At 42.7% G+C, this 19,566-nt stretch overlaps 2 protein-coding genes across 2 annotated transcripts in view; both read left to right on the top strand.

Annotated features, from left to right (window-relative positions):
* RHOB (ras homolog family member B) overlaps positions 1–19,566 on the top strand; it is a 61,189-nt gene that overhangs the window by 28,118 nt on the left and 13,505 nt on the right. The gene's annotated exons all lie outside the window — the stretch shown is intronic.
* On the top strand, positions 419–19,211 carry LOC134586546 (b(0,+)-type amino acid transporter 1-like). Its single transcript, XM_063442123.1, has 7 exons — positions 419–491; positions 2,450–3,224; positions 6,192–6,325; positions 12,300–12,429; positions 15,602–15,726; positions 16,028–16,115; positions 17,644–19,211. Exons 2-7 carry the CDS (start codon positions 2,487–2,489, stop codon positions 17,872–17,874), a joined length of 1,446 nt encoding a protein of 481 aa, XP_063298193.1. The 5' UTR covers positions 419–491; positions 2,450–2,486; the 3' UTR covers positions 17,875–19,211.

Genomic DNA, 19,566 nt, shown 5'->3' with positions numbered 1-19,566 from the left:
AAAGCCGAAAGCCACAGGAAGCTCAGAGGTGCCCAGCTCCCTCCACCCCCCCGAAAAGTGCCACCCCCCCGAAAAGTGCCACCCAAGCAAATGCCTTGTTAGCCTTGCAGTAAATTCAATGTAATGCTGAGAACCCATTGGTATACGGTGTGCTTGGTGTAAATTCTCTGTACAACACAAAGCTAAAACAAGCTATTTTAAAAAAAAAAAAATAAAGGAAAGCTACCCTTATTTTAAGGTGTTATTTTATACAGATCAACTGTCTTTTGCAATAACAATCACTTAGAACAAATATTTGCATACACAGCAAAACTATTGGAGAAATGCGAGGATTAGGGAGTAAAGCTCAGTTCAGTAACTTGGAATGTGGCTTATTTCCCAGCTGTCTTTATGAGCATTAATTGACATACTTGGCACATACCGGAAGCTGCCTTTTACTAACTGAAGGTGTAAGATTGTTTTTCAATCAGTGCGGGTCTGCAGAACAGTAGGTGAGCTGCTAGATACAATGTAAAAAGGCCTTTACAGTCCAACTGAGGCTACTGCACCTGACTGAAGCTCTCTTCTCTCTGCTGCCATCTAACTTTGTCTCTTTACAGTCAGATCTGACTGTAGTTCCCGTGTCTCTCTGCAACTCACTCTGACTGTAGCAATCTGCTCACTCTGATCATTGTCTCTCTATTTCCATATCTAACTGTACCATCATTGTCTCTCTATTACCATATCTGACTGTACCATCATTGTCTCTCAATTTCCATATCTGACTGTACCATCATTGTCTCTCAATTTCCATATCTGACTGTATCATCATTGTCTCTCTATTTCCATATCTAACTGTACCATCATTGTCTCTCTATTTCCATATCTAACTGTACCATCATTGTCTCTCTATTACCATATCTGACTGTACCATCATTGTCTCTCTATTTCCATATCTAACTGTACCATCATTGTCTCTCAATTTCCATATCTGACTGTACCATCATTGTCTCTCAATTTCCATATCTGACTGTACCATCATTGTCTCTCTATTTCTACATCTGACTATATCATCATTGTTTCTCTATTACCACATCTGCCTGTATTATCATTGTCTCTCTATTACCACATCTGCCTGTACCATCATTGTCTCTCTATTACCACATCTGCCTGTACCATCATTGTCTCTCTATTTCTACATCTGACTGTATCATCGTTGCCTCTCTATTACCACATCTGACTGTATTATCATTGTCTCTATATTTAACGAGAAAGTTCCCTTTTGAATAGAAATCCTCCATCCTAATTCATACCATTGTTTCACTATTTTCTAGAAGCTGATAATTTGTGATATAAGTATATTTAAAGGGACACTATAGTCACCAGAACAACTACAGCTTATTGAATTTGTTCTGGTGAGTAGAATCATTACCTTCAGGCTTTTTGCCGTAAACACTGTCTTTTCAGAGAAAATGCAGTATTTACATTACAGCCTAGTGATAACTTCACTGGCCACTCCTCAGATGGCTGTTCGAGATCCTTCCTGGGTCATGGCGGCCTAAAATGCATCCAAACATTTAGTATCTCCTCCCTCTGCATGCAGACACTGAACTTTACTCATAGAGATTCATTGATTCAATTCATCTCTATGAGGAGATGCTGATTGGCCAGGACTGTGTTTGAATCATGCTGGCTCTGCCCCTGATCTGCCTCTCTGTCAGTCTCAGCCAAATCCTATGGGGAAGCACTGTGATCAGGCTACCATTTCTGATGATGTCAGCAGACTGCTTGTTTTTTCTGAGTCTCACATCATGCAGAGTTACAGCTTCAGGCTTGAATACAGTAAGATTTCTATACTTAGGGAGGCATGATGGACCCAGGGGGGCTAGATGGTGTTTTTAACACTACAGGGTCAGGAATACATGTTTGTGTTCCCGACCCTATAGTGATCCTTTAACTACATTAGGGGCGCTCTACACCCATAAAGCACTTTAGCATGCTGAACTCTTTCATGTGTGAAGAGTTTGTCCTGTTTTTTTCATATCACAATACAGTGCATATTTCAAGAGAAATTGGAACTTTTAGAAATTAACCTGGTACACCCCACTGCCTGTCAATCACTAAACTCAAGAGGCAGTGATTGCCCAGAGCACCTGCCTTGCAAAAACTTCTCATTGAGCTGCATTGGGAATTCTGCAATTGGACAGACACAGAAAGTCTGGGCGGGGTTAGAAGGGGAGGGTTTGTAAAGGCAGAATACAAGAGATCTGCAGCTTTTGCAAGCTGATTTTAGATACATCACCTTTTTCTAGCACTAAGTGCCTAACATGACACTATTAGTTCAAGGGAATGTTCAACAGATCATTAACCACTGTCACATAAGACTAGGACACCTTATGCATGCACTGTAACAAAACCAATGTAATAATTAACTCAATCCAAACCTTATATGTCTCTTTCTTTCCGAAAGGCTCTGAGAAGTAAGCTGCAGTTCCAACAACAGGAATATGATAAATAAAGAGAACATGCTTTCTGACGATGAAAAAGTTACCCAACAAACAGAAAACCTCCATCTGAGGCGTGAGATCGGATTGGTTAGTGCCGTATCCCTGATCGCTGGTACAATGATAGGATCTGGGATTTTTATGTCTCCTCAGTGGGTCCTCTACTATGTGGGAAGTCCAGGAGCCAGTCTACTGATATGGGCTGCTTGTGGTCTGCTTGCCATCCTGGGGGCATTGTCCTATGCAGAACTCGGAACTGTGATTAAGGAGTCAGGAGGAGAGTACATATATATTTTAAGAAATATTGGCTCGCTGCCTGCATTTCTCTTGGCATTCACTTCTGTCATGGTAGTGAGACCTGCTAGCATTGCAGGGATATCTTTGAGTTTCGCAGAATATGTGGTGGCATCTTTCTACCAAGATTGCCCAATGCCCCAAGTGGTGGTTAAGTGTACTGCAGCTGCGTGCATCTTGGTCTTAGCCATCATTAATTGTCTTAATGTTAGGCTGGCAACCTCTATTATGAACATTTTTACAACAGCCAAAATCTTAGTATTGTTGGTTATAATTGCGGGTGGAATGGTTCTTTTGGCCAAAGGGAACACTCAGGTATTGCAGAACTCCTTTGAAAATACAGTCACCGGTTTTGGTCCTATAGGAGTGGCTTTTTATCAAGGACTCTGGTCGTATGATGGATGGAACAACCTTAACAGTGTGACGGAGGAACTGAAGAATCCCGAGGTCAGTGAGTGCTTAGAACAGGTGTAGGCAACCTTTTTGCAGCACTGTGCCAAAATAAGATTGTGATGGCCCGTAGCGTGCCGGTCCTATTTTTTTTAAATTGAGGTGTATATGTAGCCATATCCTGCTTGTGTTATTTATGCTGCAGTTGCTTTGTATCGTTGTATTTGTGCGTATATGAGCTATTATATTGTATATGTTCATGAGAAGTTTGTGGTATCGTGTATGATACCTATGAATGTGGGCTGTGTATGAGGGCTGCTTGTGGAATTGTGTGTGAGGATTGAAATGTCACATATGTCCCAAATGTCCTATGTGTGTTTGGTAGTGTGTGGGTGTGGGGGGGGGGGGGGGCTGTTTGGTGTATTGTATGTAAGAGCCTGCATGTGGGGTTGTGTGCATGTATGCAAATTGTTATGGTGTTGCGTTTGTGCGGATTGTGTGTATGTTTGTGTGTGGGCTGTTATTATTTGTATGAGGGGAGGGTTATTATGCATTGCTGGGAGGAAGTGCTCTGAGATCACTTACTCTACATGCTGCAATGCATAAATTGAGGATTGTCCTTCACCACTTTTTTGTATTAGCAGATATCTGAAGTTTCACTGGGACTCCTGATAGGTCAGAGCCTGTTTAACTCTGGCAGCCTTGAGTGCTGTGCAAAGACACCTCGAGTGCTGTGCATGGCACATGTGCCATAGGCAGGGACGTGTCTATAGTGAGGCAAACAAGGCATCTTCCTTGGTCGGCACTTTGCAGGGGGCGGCAAAAAGCAGGCAGCGAGGGAGAATACTCACCTGAGCTCTTCCTGCTCAGCTCCCTCCGCGCCGCTTAATAAATCCGGGAGCCGGAATATGTCGTCAGACCTGCTCCCGGCATCACTAAGCGCCTCCTACTCAGCCTGTCCGCCCCCTGCCTGCCCTCCCAGCAGCCACACTGGACTGCAGTAAGGAATCCACCCCAACTCTCCCAGGGAGGCTCGGTGGATTTAAAATAAAATAAAAAAAATATTAGTTTGTGAGTGTTGGTGGAAATGTCTGTGTGTGTGTATGTCTAAGTGAATATGTGTGTATGTGTGTGTGTGTGTGTGTGTGTGTGTATGTCTAAGTGTATGTGTGTGTGTGTGTGCTTGTGTGTGTGTGTCTGTGAGTGAATGTGTGTATGTGTCTGCAAGTGTGTGTGTGTGTGTCTATGTGTGTGTGTCTGTAAGGGTGTGTGTGTGTGTGTGTCTGTAAGTGTGTATGTGTGTGTCTGTAAGTGAATGTGTGTGTCTGTAAGTGTTTGTGTGTCTGTGAGTGAATGTGTGTGTGTGTCTGTAAGTGTGTATGTGTGTGTGTGTCTGTAAGTGAATGTATGTGTGTGTCTGTAAGTGTTTATGTGTGTGTCTGTGAGTGAATGTGTGTCAGTCAGTGAGTGTGTATGTGTCGGTCAGTGTGTGTGTATGTGTCGGTCAGTGAGTGCGTGCGTGCGTCTGTCAGTGAGTGCGTGCGTATCTCAGTGAGAGTGTGTGTCTGTCAGTGTGTGTGCGTCTGTCAGTGTGTGTCCAAGTAATAGTGTGTGTGTATGTCATTGTTTGTCAGTGTATATGAGAGTGTGCGTCTGTCAGTGAGTGAGCTTCTGTCAGTTAAAGTGCGGGAAGGGGTGGTGGAAATTTAAATGGGGGGGAGGGGTGCCCGAGCACCGTCCTGCCTAGGGCAGCACAAATCCTAAATACACCACTGGCCATAGGTTTCCTACCCCTGACTTAGAACATAAAAATGATTATGTCAGTCATTTAACTTTTAAAATGCAACAAGCTGACAATCCATACAGCAGACCAGGATTTAAAGGAACGCTAAAAGTGACAGACTGCTTGTTTTAGATAGTAGTTTTTGAGAGAACACAGTAGTTTATGGGAGGTTTAATTTACAGATATGTCTTATTAGAATTTATTCTAACATGTTATAGTGCACATATCATAGAAATGGTAGTCATTTATATAGGCTGATTCACTAAATTGTCAAGAATTCAACGTGAATTAAAAAATTTAGCCACATCAGCCCAAGTTGAAAGATAGCCCTATTTTTAGTTTGGTATTTTGGCAATTTTAAATTTACCTTGCATTCTTGACAATTTGCAATTTAGTAATTAGTCCTAATAGAGCTTAAAGGATCACTATAGTGTCAGGAAAACAAAGTGGTTTTCCTGACACTATAGTGCACTGAGGGTGCCCCCACTCTCAGGGTCCCCCTCCCGTGGCGCTGAAGGGGTTAAAACCCCTTCAGCAGCTTACCTTTATCCAGCACCGGGCTCCCTCGGTGCTGGTGACCTCTCCTCTCCCGCCGACGTTAGCTCCCTCTGCCGACGTCAGCAGAGCCGAATGCGCATGCATTGAATTCCTATGGACGCTCTGCGCGATGGAGGCATAATATGCCTCCAGCGTCACAGATGCGCCTCTAGTGGCTGTCCAGAAGACAGTCACTAAAGGCTGGCTTAACCCTGCAATGTAAACATAGCAGTTTCTCTGAAACTGCTATGTTTGCATCTGCAGGGTTAAAACCTGAGGGACCTGGCACCCAGACCACTTCATTGAGCTGAAGTGGTTGGGTGACTATAGTGTCCCTTTAAATTTTAATCTGGATATTGCAGCCATTAGCACCAAATCTGATTAAACTGACACTAAAAAAAGGAAAACTCAACAGATCCACCACAATTAATTAATACATGGACTAACTAAATAAACTTAAATTTAATTTAATTACATGTATATCAGTTGGACCTAACGTCAGCCAAGTTATTAGCTGTATACATTAACCGATCTTATTGCAGCACTGAACACACCCACGAGGAACTCTCATGAAGTTTTCTCAGTGTATCCCAGTGGTGTCAATGCTTGGGTAGATACAGATTTCAATTTAGTTAAAGACAGGGACGTTAAGAACCATCATAATGGCATTGATGTATATTTGTTGCTGCTACATGTTTTTGCAGGTAAACCTCCCACGAGCGGTCATGATTGCTATTCCACTTGTCACATGCATTTATCTTCTTGCCAACATCAGCTACTTTGCAGCTATGACGCCCCGTGAGCTTCTTTCAACAGATGCTGTAGCAATCAGCTGGGGGTGAGTTACACTTTCTGCATATATATAATGCCACCAGAATCTTAGACAGGATAATTTGTTTCTTTATTTTAATATTATGTAATTATTTTGTGTCAGACACCTAGATTTAGTTGGTATATGAATCTCATGCATCTGTCTGTTAAGATGGTAGGGGTGAGTTCTCGCCTTGTCTTTCTGTACAGTAGCTGAATAAGGTACGTTTTCTGTCCTCACACAGTGCTTCCTTACAGAGCTTGACAGAGAGCCAAACTCTTTTCACAGACCACACAGATGAGAAGGATGATGTCGATCCACGGTTTATTTGGACATCACCAACCCAGTGCAACACATGAGAAAGAAAAACTGTAAAACTGAAATATACAAATACTAAATAATATAACTCAATAAGTGACGTTACTAAGGCAGTGGAACAAATGACTTGCAAATAAATGAGTCAGTATAGTAACAGGTTGCATACTGAATTGTCAATTGTTAAGGCGACACAAAGAAGAGATGTAGTCTGATTGATACACCACAAAATTGAGGCCATAGTAACTGAGTAAAGACTGAAAGAACGTAGAAAGTGATCTAGTGAGTAAAAACTAAACTAGCTATATTGCAAACAGAGAAACAAGAGAATATAAAGTGTCAGGGCAGGTTAAGGAATACCCCCAGACAATGCTATCTAGGAGCAATGCATATTAACACAGGTAACAGTACACAGCTTCAGTTATAACAGGATGTGTGGATGTGAACAAAATGGCTTCTGCGAGGGTTGGAGGAAACCGTTTCTATGGAGAATAGAACCATAAGCAAAAAAAATACAAAAGCAGGAAAGCAAAATATGTGATTCATGGAAAATAAGATCAGAGAGGAGGCATAATAGTTAAAAGGGACACTATAGGCACCTGAACAACTTCAGCTTAATGAGGTTGTTCAGGTGAGAACTATAGCTCCCTGCAGCCTTTCTCATGTAAACACTTTTTTCTGAGAAAATACAGTGTTTACACTGAAAGCTAGGAACACCTCCAGTTGCTGTCACTCAGAGTGAACCAGAGGGACTTCTGAGTTGATGGAGGCATAATATGCCTCCATCCACTCAGATCTGCTGTGCACAGCATCCTGTGATTCAGTATCTCCTCCCTCTGCGTGCAGACACTGAACTTTCCTCATAGAGATTCATTGATTCAATTCATCTCTATGAGGAGATGCTAATTGGCCAGGGCTGTGTTTGAATCATGCTGGCTCTGCCCATGATCTGCCTCTTTGTCAGTCTCAGACAATCCTATGGGGAAGCACTGTGATTGGATCAGGCAGGGCCGGACTGGGAAAAAAATTAGGCCCGGGCATTTTTCAATCAGAGCGGCCCCTAAGAAGGGGGCGGGGCCAGAGAGGGTGTGTTTTGTCATCACTAATGACAAGCACACCCCCTCTCAAAGTGAGCAAGTTGGTTCAATGCGCAGAGCCGCGCTGAAGAGCTCTGGCATTAGAAAAAGGCTTGCGCTGTGTTTGCTTTTAAATTGTCTCTGGTGTCTCCACAAGTGGGATACCAGAGGACAATTGGGCCAGGAAAGTGTATGGTGCATGTGTTTGGAGCCTGCTTGTGAAATTGCGTGTGTGTAGAGTGTGGTGTGGTATTGTGTAAATAGGTCAATTTCATTTGTGTTTGTGGTGTAATATGTGTGGCTAGGGGCTGTAGATAGTGTGTGTATAGGGGGCATAGTGTTATAGGGGATGTAGCGAGTGTGTGCATACAGGCTGTAGTGTGTGTGTGTGTGTGTGTATAGGTGACGTAGTGTGTGTAGGGGTTGTAGAGAGGGTGTGTAGGAGATCTAGTGTGTAAAGGACCCAGAGTGTGTATAGGAGATTGTGTGTGTGTGTGTGTGTGTGTATATATATATAGAGAGAGAGGATTAAGAGTGCATATAGGGTAAGGGATCTAGCGTGTATCTGGAGCGTAATGTGTGTGGTGGTGCAGTGTGAGGGGTGCTGTAGTGTGTGTTTGTGTGTGTGTGTATATATATATATATATATATATATATATATTTGGACGTATTGTATGTGTGAGGGGCGCAGTGTGTGTGTATTTAAGAGGGGTGCTGTGTGTGAGGGTGTTTTTATCTGCCGTCCCATTCTAGGTTTCTAATTTTCTTTGTCTGTTAACTCACTGAGGGTTATTTTATATATGTGTATGTGTGTGAGCGAGGGTGCTGTCTGTCTGAGGGTGCTGTCTGTGAGTGAGGGTGCTGTCTGTGAGTGAGGGTGCTGTCTGTGAGTGAGGGTGCTGTCTGTGAGTGAGGGTGCTGTGTGTGTCTGAAGGTGATGTGTGTGTCTGAAGGTGATGTGTGCTGAGTGTCTGAGGGTGCTGTGTGTCTGGGTGCGCTGTGTGTCTGGGTGCGCTGTGTGTCTGGGTGCGCTGTGTGTCTGGGTGCGCTGTGTGTCTGGGTGCGCTGTGTGTCTGGGTGCGCTGTGTGTGTCTGGGTGCGCTGTGAGTGTCTGGGTGCGCTGTGTGTGTCTGGGTGTGCTGTGAGTGTCTGGGTGCGCTGTGAGTGTCTGGGGGTGCTGTGTGTGTCTGGGGGGGCTGTGTGTGTCTGGGGGGGCTGTGTGTGTCTGGGGGGGCTGTGTGTGTCTGGGGGGGGGCTGTGTGTGTCTGGGGGTGCTGTGTGTGTCTGGGGGTGCTGTATGTGTTTGGGTGCTGTGTGTGTCTGGGGGGGCTGTGTGTGTCTGGGGGTGCTGTATGTGTTTGGGTGCTGTATGTGTTTGGGTGCTGTGTGTGTCTGGGGGTGCTGTGTGTGTCTGGGGGGGCTGTGTGTGTTTGGGTGCTGTGTGTGTCTGGGGGGGCTGTGTGTGTCTGGGGGGGCTGTGTGTGTATGGGGGGGCTGTGTGTGTATGGGGGGCTGTGTGTGTATGGGGGGGGGGGCTGTGTGTGTATGGGGGGGGCTGTGTGTGTATGGGGGGCTGTGTGTGTCTGGGGGTGATGTGTGTGTGTGAGGGGGCTGTTGGTGTGATTTTTTTTTAATTTAAATATTTTAATTTAAATATATTATTAATAATTAATTATTATTTTTTTTAATTTAAATATTTTATTAATAATTAAAAAAAAAAAAAGTTATATCCCCCCCTCCCTTCTTACCTTTAGCATGGGAGGGGGGGAGCCGTTCTGCCTGGGGGGGATCCTTTCTGCATCTTCCTTCCCTGGTGGTCCAGTGGTGAGAGTGAACTCTAACCTGCCGGCTAGAGTTCACTCTCGCGAGATCTGAGCGTTGCCGCGGTAACCGCGGCAACACTCAGATCTCGCGAGAGGACCCGGCGGAGCTGCTGGATAGAACTCCGCCGGTCCTCTCTGCTGCCTCCCTCACACCCCACAGCCGGCGGCCGCCTGTCAGTGTCTCTGGGCCGGTGAGGGAGATCTTTGATCTCCCCACCGGCCCATGGAGGCTCAGAGCAGGGCCGGCGCTCGGGTAGCGCGCTGGCCCTGCTGGGGCTGGCAGGGGAGATCCTGTGATCTCCCCTGCCGGCCTCGGCCCCACGGCCATCGCGGCCCACCGGGCATTTGCCCGGTGTGCCCGATGGCCAGTCCGGGCCTGGGATCAGGCTACCACATGTCAGCAGACTGCGTGTTATTCTAAATCTAACAGCATGCAGATCTATAGCTTCAGGCTTGAATACAGTAAGATTTTTACTATATTTATGGAGGCATGAGGGGCCCAGGGGGGCTAGATGGTGGTGTTAACACTATAGGGTCAGGAATACATGTTTGTGTTCCTGACCCTATAGTGATCCTTTAAACACAATCAACTGTTATAATATGCAATATATTTGTTCATGTCATAAGGTCAAAATACACAGTTTAATATAATGGTTTGTGAATTTTTAATTTTGTTTCTAATTTGTATAATCAGGTCATTGTAAGTTAATTTGTCAACTTCTTTTTTTCTTTTTTGAAATTACAAAATTGATGGTCAAGGTCAGGTGCGTTTATTCTATTTTTAACATTCCCCTGTTTTCACCTTTTTTTCTCTTATTTTTGTTACCCCCTTATTTTCTTTCATTATTATATATGATGTTTATGTTTAATTTGTTTTTAAATATGTTTAAAATTTAAATAAATAAAACATGAGAAGAATGACTAATTTCCTGCTCTGTTAACAGTGTGCTGTTTGACCTCCTGAATGGCAGAGAATTGCCCCCTAACCCCCTGTAGTAGTTATGATGTTAAAAATACGCTGGCCCAATTCCATGGTATTGGGACAAACTATTTAGCAAAGGATTGTCCCCTTACCAAGGTCCTTGACAGGCTCCGATACTCCCTGGTGGTCAACTGACATGCTTCTGGCTACAGCAGAGCCGCAGAAGCCATGGCCATCGCCATTCATTGGTTGAGAGTGTCAGCTGGCTGCTTTCAGCCAATTGTAACCAATGTATAAGCGGGGCACACCTGCTGTTTTCTTAAGCAGGCAATCTTTTATTAAGAGTACAGAACAAAGACAATGTTTATTCTCTCCTTGTTAAGTCTCATCAGACTTATATATTTGTTACAATTGAATCTCCTTGGGAACGTGGTCCATCCTGTTTGGAGCATCCTGTTGGGAGTATTCCCTGAATAAAGTGTGCAATATCCTCTTAACTTGAAAAACATACTCTCAGCCAATGACTGACATTCTGTGCAATAAAAGTTGCCCAGAATTTACATCAACCAGCCCAGAACTAGAGTTAATGACTAATGACACCCAAATACAGGGCCGCCATCAGACATTTTGGGGCCCCTAACACAGCTCAGGGTCTGGGCCCCCTGGGGGCCCGCCTCCAAGTCCGCCCACAGGGCCCGCCTCCAATCCCGCCCACAGGAATACACACACAGACACAAACGGACACAGACTCACACAGAAAGATACACACATACTAACAGATACAAATACTGAAACAGACATACACACATACAGGCATACTGACACACACATACTGAGACACACACACATACTGAGACACACACACATGCATAAGGAGATACAGATACACACACACTGACATACTCACATACACGCATACTGACACACACACACACATATACATGCAGACAGACATACATACATACACACTGAAATATACATACTGACAGACACATACATCACACACACACAAATATACATGCAGACATACATACATACAGACATAAAGGCATACAGACATACATACATACAGACATACATACATACAGGCATACAGACATACATACATACAGGCATACAGACATACATGCAGGCATACATACATACATACAGACATACATGCAGGCATACATACATACATACAGACATACATGCAGGCATACATACATACATACAGACATACATACATACAGACATACATGCAGACATAAATACATGCAGGCATACATACATACAATTAATGGGGATGATGGGTGATGCTGCCTCTCCTCTCGGCCTTCAAAAGTCTTCGTCCTCCTTCCCACGCGGAGTAAGCTGGGAGGAAGTGAACGGCCGTCACTTCCTCCCAGCAGCACTTTTGTGTGGCTGCATTTTTTTTATAAAAGGGGCCCGGTCGCGCTAATACAGCGCTGACCGGGCCCCTGAAGATAATAGGGCCCATTGGGTGGCCCTAAATGCTTGGGACACCTGATGGGCCCTGGTGCAGATGCACTGCGGCAATTCCGCCGCTCCACGTGGGGCCCGGCCTCATGGTTGTCACCCCCTGATGGCGGCCCTGCCCCAATGACGCTGCTGGAAGTGGAGTTAAACCTGCTGCAGCAGAACAATTCAGCGAAATGCTGCACATACAGACTCCAGGTTCCATGACCAGTTTCAAATCATTCAAGTGGACATTGTGTTTGGAGTAACCCTTTAAGTTAAAGTTGTTTTGGTTCTTAAAGTATCCCTTTAAATATAAATTGTAAATTGATGTTACCATGCTTTCTAATGACTAGATTCAGAATATTATAATTTTAGTACTCCTCTCCTGTGTACTATTATTACAGGATTAAGGTGCTCGGTACATGGACATGGATAATCACACTGGGTGTTGCCCTATCTACCTTTGGCTCAGCCAATGGGACTTTTTTCAGTGGAGGGCGAGTGTGCTATGTAGCCGCCAGAGAAGGACATCTGGTAAGCAAAGTTTAATTTTGGATAATTCTAATATATTTGTAGATATATACAGTGAGTAAAACAAGTATTTGATCCCCTGCTGATTTTGAATGTTTGCCCATTGACAAAGTAATGTCTATAATTTTAATGGTAGGTGTATTTTAACAGTGAGAGACAGAATAACAAACAAAAAATCCAGAAAAAGGCATGTCAAAAAAGTAAATTGATTTGCATGTCAATAAGTGAAATAAGTATTTGACCCCTTTCAACTTAGTACTTCACGGCAAAACCTTTGTTGGCAATCACAGAGGTCAGACGTTTTTTGTAGTTGGCCACCAGGTTTGCACACATTTCAGGAGGGATTTTGTCCTACTCCTCTTTGCAGATCCTCTCCAAGTCATTAAGGTTTCGAGGCTGACGTTTGGCAACTCGAACCCTCAGCTGCCTCCACAGATTTTCTGTGGGATTAAGGTCTGGAGACTGGCTAGGCCACTCCAGGACCTTAATGTACTACTTCTTGAGCCACTCCTTTGTTGACTTGGCTGTGTGTTTTAGGTCATTGTCATGCTGGAATACCCATCCATGACACATTTTCATGTCACATTTTCAATACCCTGGCTGAGGGAAGGAGGTTCTCACCCAAGATTTGACGATACATGGCCCCGTCCATCGTACCTTTGATGCTGTGCAGTTGTCCTGTCCCCTTAGCAGAAAAACACCCCTAAAGCATAATGTTTCCACCTCCATGTTTGACGGTGGGGATGGTGTTCTTGGGGTCATAGTCAGCATTCCTCCTCTTCCAAACATGGCAAATTGAGTTGATGCAAAAGAGCTCAATTTTGGTCTCATCTGACCACAACACTTTCACCCAGTTCTTCTCTGAATCATTCAGATGTTCATTGGCAAACTTCAGACGGGCCTGTACATGTGCTTTCTTGAGTAGGAAGACCTTGCAGGCGCTGCAGGTTTTCAGTCCTTCACAGCATAGTGTGTTACCAATTGTTTTCTTGGTGACTATGGTCCCAGCTGCCTTGAGGTAATTAACAATATCCTCCTGTGTAGTTCTGGGCCGATTCCTCACCATTTTCATGATCATTGAAACTCCACAAGGTCGAGCACCAGACCGAGGGAGACTGACAGTTATTTTGTGTTTCTTCAATTTGCGAAAAATCGCACCAACTGTTATCACCTTCTCACCAAGCTGCTTGGCGATGGTCTTGTAGCCCATTCCAGCATTGTGTAGGTCTGCAATCTTGTCCGTGACATCCTTGGATAGCTCTTTGGTCTTGGCCATGGTGGAGAGTTTGGAATCTGATTGATTGATTGCTTCTGTGGACAGGTGTCTTTTATACAGGTAACAAGCAGAGATTAGGAGCACTCCCTTTAAGAGAGTGCTCCTAATCTTAGCTCGTTACCTGCATAAAAGACACCTGGGAGCCAGAAATCTTGCTGATTGATAGGGGTTCAAATACTTATTTCACTCATTGACATGCAAATTAATGAATAACTTTTTTTGACATGCGTTTTTCTGGATTTTTTTTTTTGTTATTCTGTCTCTCACTGCTAAAATACACCCACCAAAATCAGCAGCGGATTAAATACTTTTTCCCCTCACTGTATATTTTGATTCTGATTATGTTCCTGATTTCGAACATTCTTAGTCATGTCAAGTGACCAAACTACCATCTTCTATTACTGTTTCAGAAGAATTGTCTAAAACATTTGAATTGATCTTCAAGGTGAATCATTATTTCATCAGGATGACCTTCTCCATCTCAGATCTGCAGAATGGTTATCATTGGATCACAGAGCAAGATATTTACAACATAGGGTACATTGCTTATTGGATAGACGAAACTGCAGCACCATCGAGGAATTTATCATCAAAGGAAGGGACCTTAGAAACCAATTTAGGGAGAAAGGATAACCCAATAAATGCTTGAAACGCCCCTATAAGAGGGCCTTGGAGTCTGACCGTAATGTACTGGTAAATGAGACTGCACCTAATGAGACATTAAAAGGGGATCATTAGATTGATAGCCACCTACAATGCGGGATGGGGAAGTGTGAAAGAATCACTCCAGCGCTTCTGGCCATTACTCACCAGCGATGAGCACTTAAGAGGTAGTTGCCCCCAATGTGACTATTACATCAAGCAGGGGTAAAAACATTTGAGACCATTTTGGCCCCAAGTCACCTACAGCAAAGACAGTCTTCTTCCACAACATGGCTTCATAACCCTCTAACTGGTACTTTCGGATGTGGAAGGTGTGCTGTATGCAAATACATCAAGAGGGATTCTAAAAATGTGAAGGATAGTGAAGAAAAGGAGGAGTTCAAAATAACATCTTTTTTCAACTGTAACTGTAAACGATAAGGTAGGGGTGGGGTAATTACTAATGCTCGTTACACCCCTTTTTTTTCTTCCTTTCATGGAACTCATCTCAAATAGCCCCAGAAGTGTGTCTCAGTGGACATGGTGTCGATCTCAGTGGACATTGTGTCGATCTCAGTAGACATGGTGTCGATCTCAGTGGACATGGTGTCGATCTCAGTGGACATGGTGTCGATCTCAGTGGACATGGTGTCGATCTCAGTGGACATTGTGTAAATATCAGTGGACATTGTGTCGATCACAGTGGACATTGTGTCGATCTCAGTAGGCATTGTGTCGATCTCCGTGAACATTGTGTCGATCTCCGTGGACATGGTGTCGATCTCAGTGGACATGGTGTCGATCTCAGTGGACATGGTGTCGATCTAAGTGGACATTAGGACGATCTCAGTGGACATTATGTTGATCTCAGTGGACATTGTGTCGATTGTGCAATTAATAAACAGATCACCAGAATAAGTCAAAATGGAAGACAGGTCCCCTTTACAAGAGAGAAACAGCAATTCCACACCATAATTTTGGCATTCTTGGGCCTGAGGTTCTACAATGATATCACTTTTATCAAATCGGAGTATTTATCGTGAATAGCAAAGCTTTGCACTTTAATGAAGAATTTACAATCCTGATGATAATTATCATATAGTTGTCTGATGAGTATTTCTGTGTCTTGTGGAAACAGTTTTAAAGTTGAATTAGTTACATTTCATTGACAGTAGAGTGAAAAGGGAATTTGAAAGCTTTTCTCTATGGAATGCCGTGTCTACTACAGAAATCTAACTTGTCTTTCCGATTTATCAGCCAGATATCCTATCAATGGCCCACGTGAACCGGCTCACACCTTCTCCTGCTCTGATATTCACAACCTTCATCTCCCTGATAATGATCATACCATCAGACTTCAGCAGTATTGTCAACCTTTTCAGGTACCTTACCCAGGAAACATACTGATGTGCTTCACTAGTTTTCAAGTTCATGCCAAGGTCAGGATGTAATTAAGACCCAATTGACTTGTACACTTATTGGCCCTGGAATGATAAAATGTGATTATGTCTCGTAAGAAACTGAAACTGTTTTTGTTTTTCTGACACTAGCGATGCTATGGGTGAGGAACTAACCATTAAACCATTACACTGCTTTTATTTATTTTTTATTATTTTTTCTTATAAATAAATGTTATATGTTTAAAGATTGTATGTCATTGTTACTATATTTGCTTGCCTACAGTTTTACAGCCTGGCTTTTCTATGGAATAACAATATCTGGGCTTGTGTACATAAAAATTAAGAAGCCGGACATTCCCAGGCCTTATAAGGTAAATTAAACAAAATTCTTATAGTGACTAATGTTATAATACATTATTAGTGATTATTACACATTTAGACTTTACGGTTATGAGATTTAGCATTATTTATACCAAACACAGTACAGGAGATTATTATTATTTATACCATACACAGTACAGGACTAGCAAATCTCTCAGATATAGAATAGTTCCTGTATTCACTTTAATCTGTTCTTCCAGTAGTCACATTATCAGAATAATTACAGTTATCTACAATATTTGTTCACTGGCTGCACAAACATTCAGCAGGCAAACAGTTAAAGGGACACTATAGTCACCAGAACAACTGTAGCTCATTGTATTTGTTCTGGTGAGTATAATCATTCCCTTCAGGCTTTTTGCGGTAAACACTTTTCAGAGAAAATGCAGTGTTTACATTACAGCCTATGCACACCTCCACTGGCAACTCCTCAGATGGCTGTTAGAGGTGATTCCTGGAGCAGTGCCGCACAGTGTGCAGCACTGCCATTCAGGGTCTCCACCTGCACGGAATCATAAATTTCCTCATAGAGATGCACTGATTCAATGAGTGTTTGGATACACCCCTGGCCCGCCTCCTTGGCAATTTCAGCTAATCCAATGCTTTCCTATGGAAAAACATTGTGATTGGCAGAATTCATCACTTCTGATGATGTCAGCCAAAAAGTTAGATCAGGGGCAGAGTGGGATAAAGGTAGGATTTTACTATACTTAGTCCTTCACCCCCCTAACACTATAGGGTCAGGAATACATGCCTACAGGTACGTTCTATACTCACCAGAACAACTACATTATGCTGTAGTTATCCTGGTGGCTATAGTGTTCCTTTAAGCTAAAGTTGTTTTGGTGCCTATAGTGTTCCTTTATGATGTAGTAGTTTTGGTACTTAGAGTTTGCCTTAAAGGGACACTATAGTCACCAGAACGACTACAGCTTAATGTATTTATTCTGGTGAGTATAATCATTCCCTGCAGTCATTTTCATGTAAAAACTGCCTTTTCAGAAAAAAGGCAGTGTTCACATTGCCACCCGGGACACTTCCAAGTGGCCATTCCTTAGATGGCCACTAGGGGTGCTTCCTGGGGCAGTGCTGCACAGTAGGCGCTGGAATTAAGGTGAGTTTTGACACCTTCTAAAGGGGATAAGAGGGGGCAAGCCACCTAAATGGTGGATTACACACTATAAGGTCAGGAATACATATTTGTGTTCCTGACCCTATAGTGTCTCTTTAAACAAATGGGAATTCACAGACACCTACTAAACAGAGGGGACAAATGTTATGGCCCCTTTTAGTACCTCACATCATAGGCAACAGTGTGGAGGTATATGACAGAACACATAGCTGGTGCTGAATTAAAACCCATGAACTGTCAATCATTTAAATCTATTTATTTATTATTTAGCTATTTGCTGCATGTGCTGAACATTTTTGACTGCACATTTCATGTTTGCCTGTATTTTTACATAAATATAGATTGAAAGCAAACAAAATATAATGTTTTTTTTTTTTTCCCTCCAGGTTCCAATCATTATACCCATCATTGTGCTGATCGCGTCCGTGTACCTGGTGTTGGCTCCAATCATCTTCAGTCCGCAACTGGAATATCTTTACGTGGCTATCTTTATACTGAGTGGGACTATTCTCTATATTCCTGTGGTCCGATACAAATGGTCTCCTAAAGCTTTCAGATCAATTACGCTCCATCTTCAGCTCCTGCTTGAAGTGGCTCCAACAGATAAAAACCAATGAGCTGCCTCCAGAGCATGATAACACATTTTAATTTAATAATTACTATTAATGGGAGATATTCCTAATAAAGAAAAACATTAAATTGGTCTGCTGACAAAAGGATACCTCTTAAAATAATACTAGCAATGATCAAACGGACTATGGATGAAAAAGTACGCTGTAGTTGCTGTGATAAACTCAGCAGCTGAACTCTGCAGGCCAGGTACACTCTGAAACATTATATTAAAGCAAAGTTTTTTATACTCTATGTGAATCCAACCAATAGTATCTATGTGTTGCGGCTTAAACTGGGGCACATCAGTTCAATGCATATAGATTGTATAAATTTAAATGGAAGTTACGCATTGTCATTATGTCATTAACACAGGTTTTATAATCAGGCTATCAAGTATAGAAAGGGTTAATCTGCTCAGCTACGTTGTGATGTGAGCAGAGTTTAGGATAGGATAATTACAGACTGCTCATGGTGAGAGGGTGAATGTTGAAGGTTGACATTTTTTAAAAATAATTTATGATATACTGTCTGGGTACTGAAATCAGTGGGCAAACTGCCCAGTAAACAGCAGGGGCATTGCTAGGGTCATAAAATATCTGGGGTTTGGGCCAAAACAAAATTTTCTGAACCCTCCTCATAATCCCACATCTGATCCCTTACAAACTCTGCCCCTTAACAACTGCAATATATGCCTCTTAACACACTCATGGACACATACACAAAGACATACACACAGACACAGGCACACACACACACACACACACACACACCCAACCATGCGCAATGACTGGCACTTACAGAGGCACATACAGTAATACAAACAGCAGTTTATTCACTAAACTGCGTGTTGATAGCTGATTTGTAAATTTTATTCCACAATAACAGAATCGGAAAAAATAATATCCCACATTGTTAAACGTACTACTTTCTCAAACTTTGCTATTTAGTCCTAGGGCTTGTAAGCTAGTTGTCAACGTGCCACAACTAACTATTTAGTGAACGAGTCCCTAACAATTCCATCTCTAATATCTAGATACATTAACAAATATACAGCTTAATAAACATTGGATAACATGGCCAGCTAGAGTAAAACACCATGAAAATGTAAAGTTTACCGAAATGAGTGTTACATAACAGTATCTTAATAGTTACAATATCTAGTTTACTCTATCAAAAATAAAAATTACAGTGAAACACTGTAAATAAAAAACGCAGGTCTTATCTGATTCAGTGTATTGCATTTTGTTTTTGATACATGTTTTTCTATGGCAAGAATGTACTTAGACTCTGCATTTGGCACCCCTGGGGGATCCTGTATTTGACTCATCCCAACTTTAAAATGTAAAAAACACTCTCCATGTCTCATTAACCCAGCAGCCCCTCCATGTGTCTCATTAACGGGACACTCCAAACCCCTAAAGCACTTTAGATTGCTGAAAAGCTTTCTGTGTGAAGAGTGTGCTCTCTTTTTATCATTTTGCAAAGTGTGCAGATTTCAAAAGAAGTTGATCCTTTTACAAATTAACCTGGTTACACCCCCTTGACTTTCACACTGGCAACAGGTCCTGTTACTTCCTGGTTTGGTTAGCTCATTGGGACTAAACTCAAGAGGCAGCAATTGCCCAGAGCACCTGCCTTGCAAAGACTTCTCATTGAACTGCATTGGGGAGACTGTGATTTGACAGCCACAGAAAGTC

This window comes from Pelobates fuscus, chromosome 2 (assembly GCF_036172605.1).
Source record: "Pelobates fuscus isolate aPelFus1 chromosome 2, aPelFus1.pri, whole genome shotgun sequence".
In the NCBI taxonomy this organism is placed as follows: Eukaryota; Metazoa; Chordata; class Amphibia; order Anura; family Pelobatidae; genus Pelobates; species Pelobates fuscus.
This window is presented reverse-complemented; position numbering and strand designations above follow the sequence as displayed.

Coding starts and splice junctions, on each gene's coding strand:
- LOC134586546 (XM_063442123.1), top strand. CDS start 2,487: ATGATAAATAAAGAGAACATGCTTTCTGACGATGAAAAAGTTACCCAA. Junction 6,326..12,299: donor GCTGTAGCAATCAGCTGGGG/GTGAGTTACACT, acceptor CTATTATTACAG/GATTAAGGTGCTCGGTACAT. Junction 16,116..17,643: donor ACATTCCCAGGCCTTATAAG/GTAAATTAAACA, acceptor TTTTCCCTCCAG/GTTCCAATCATTATACCCAT.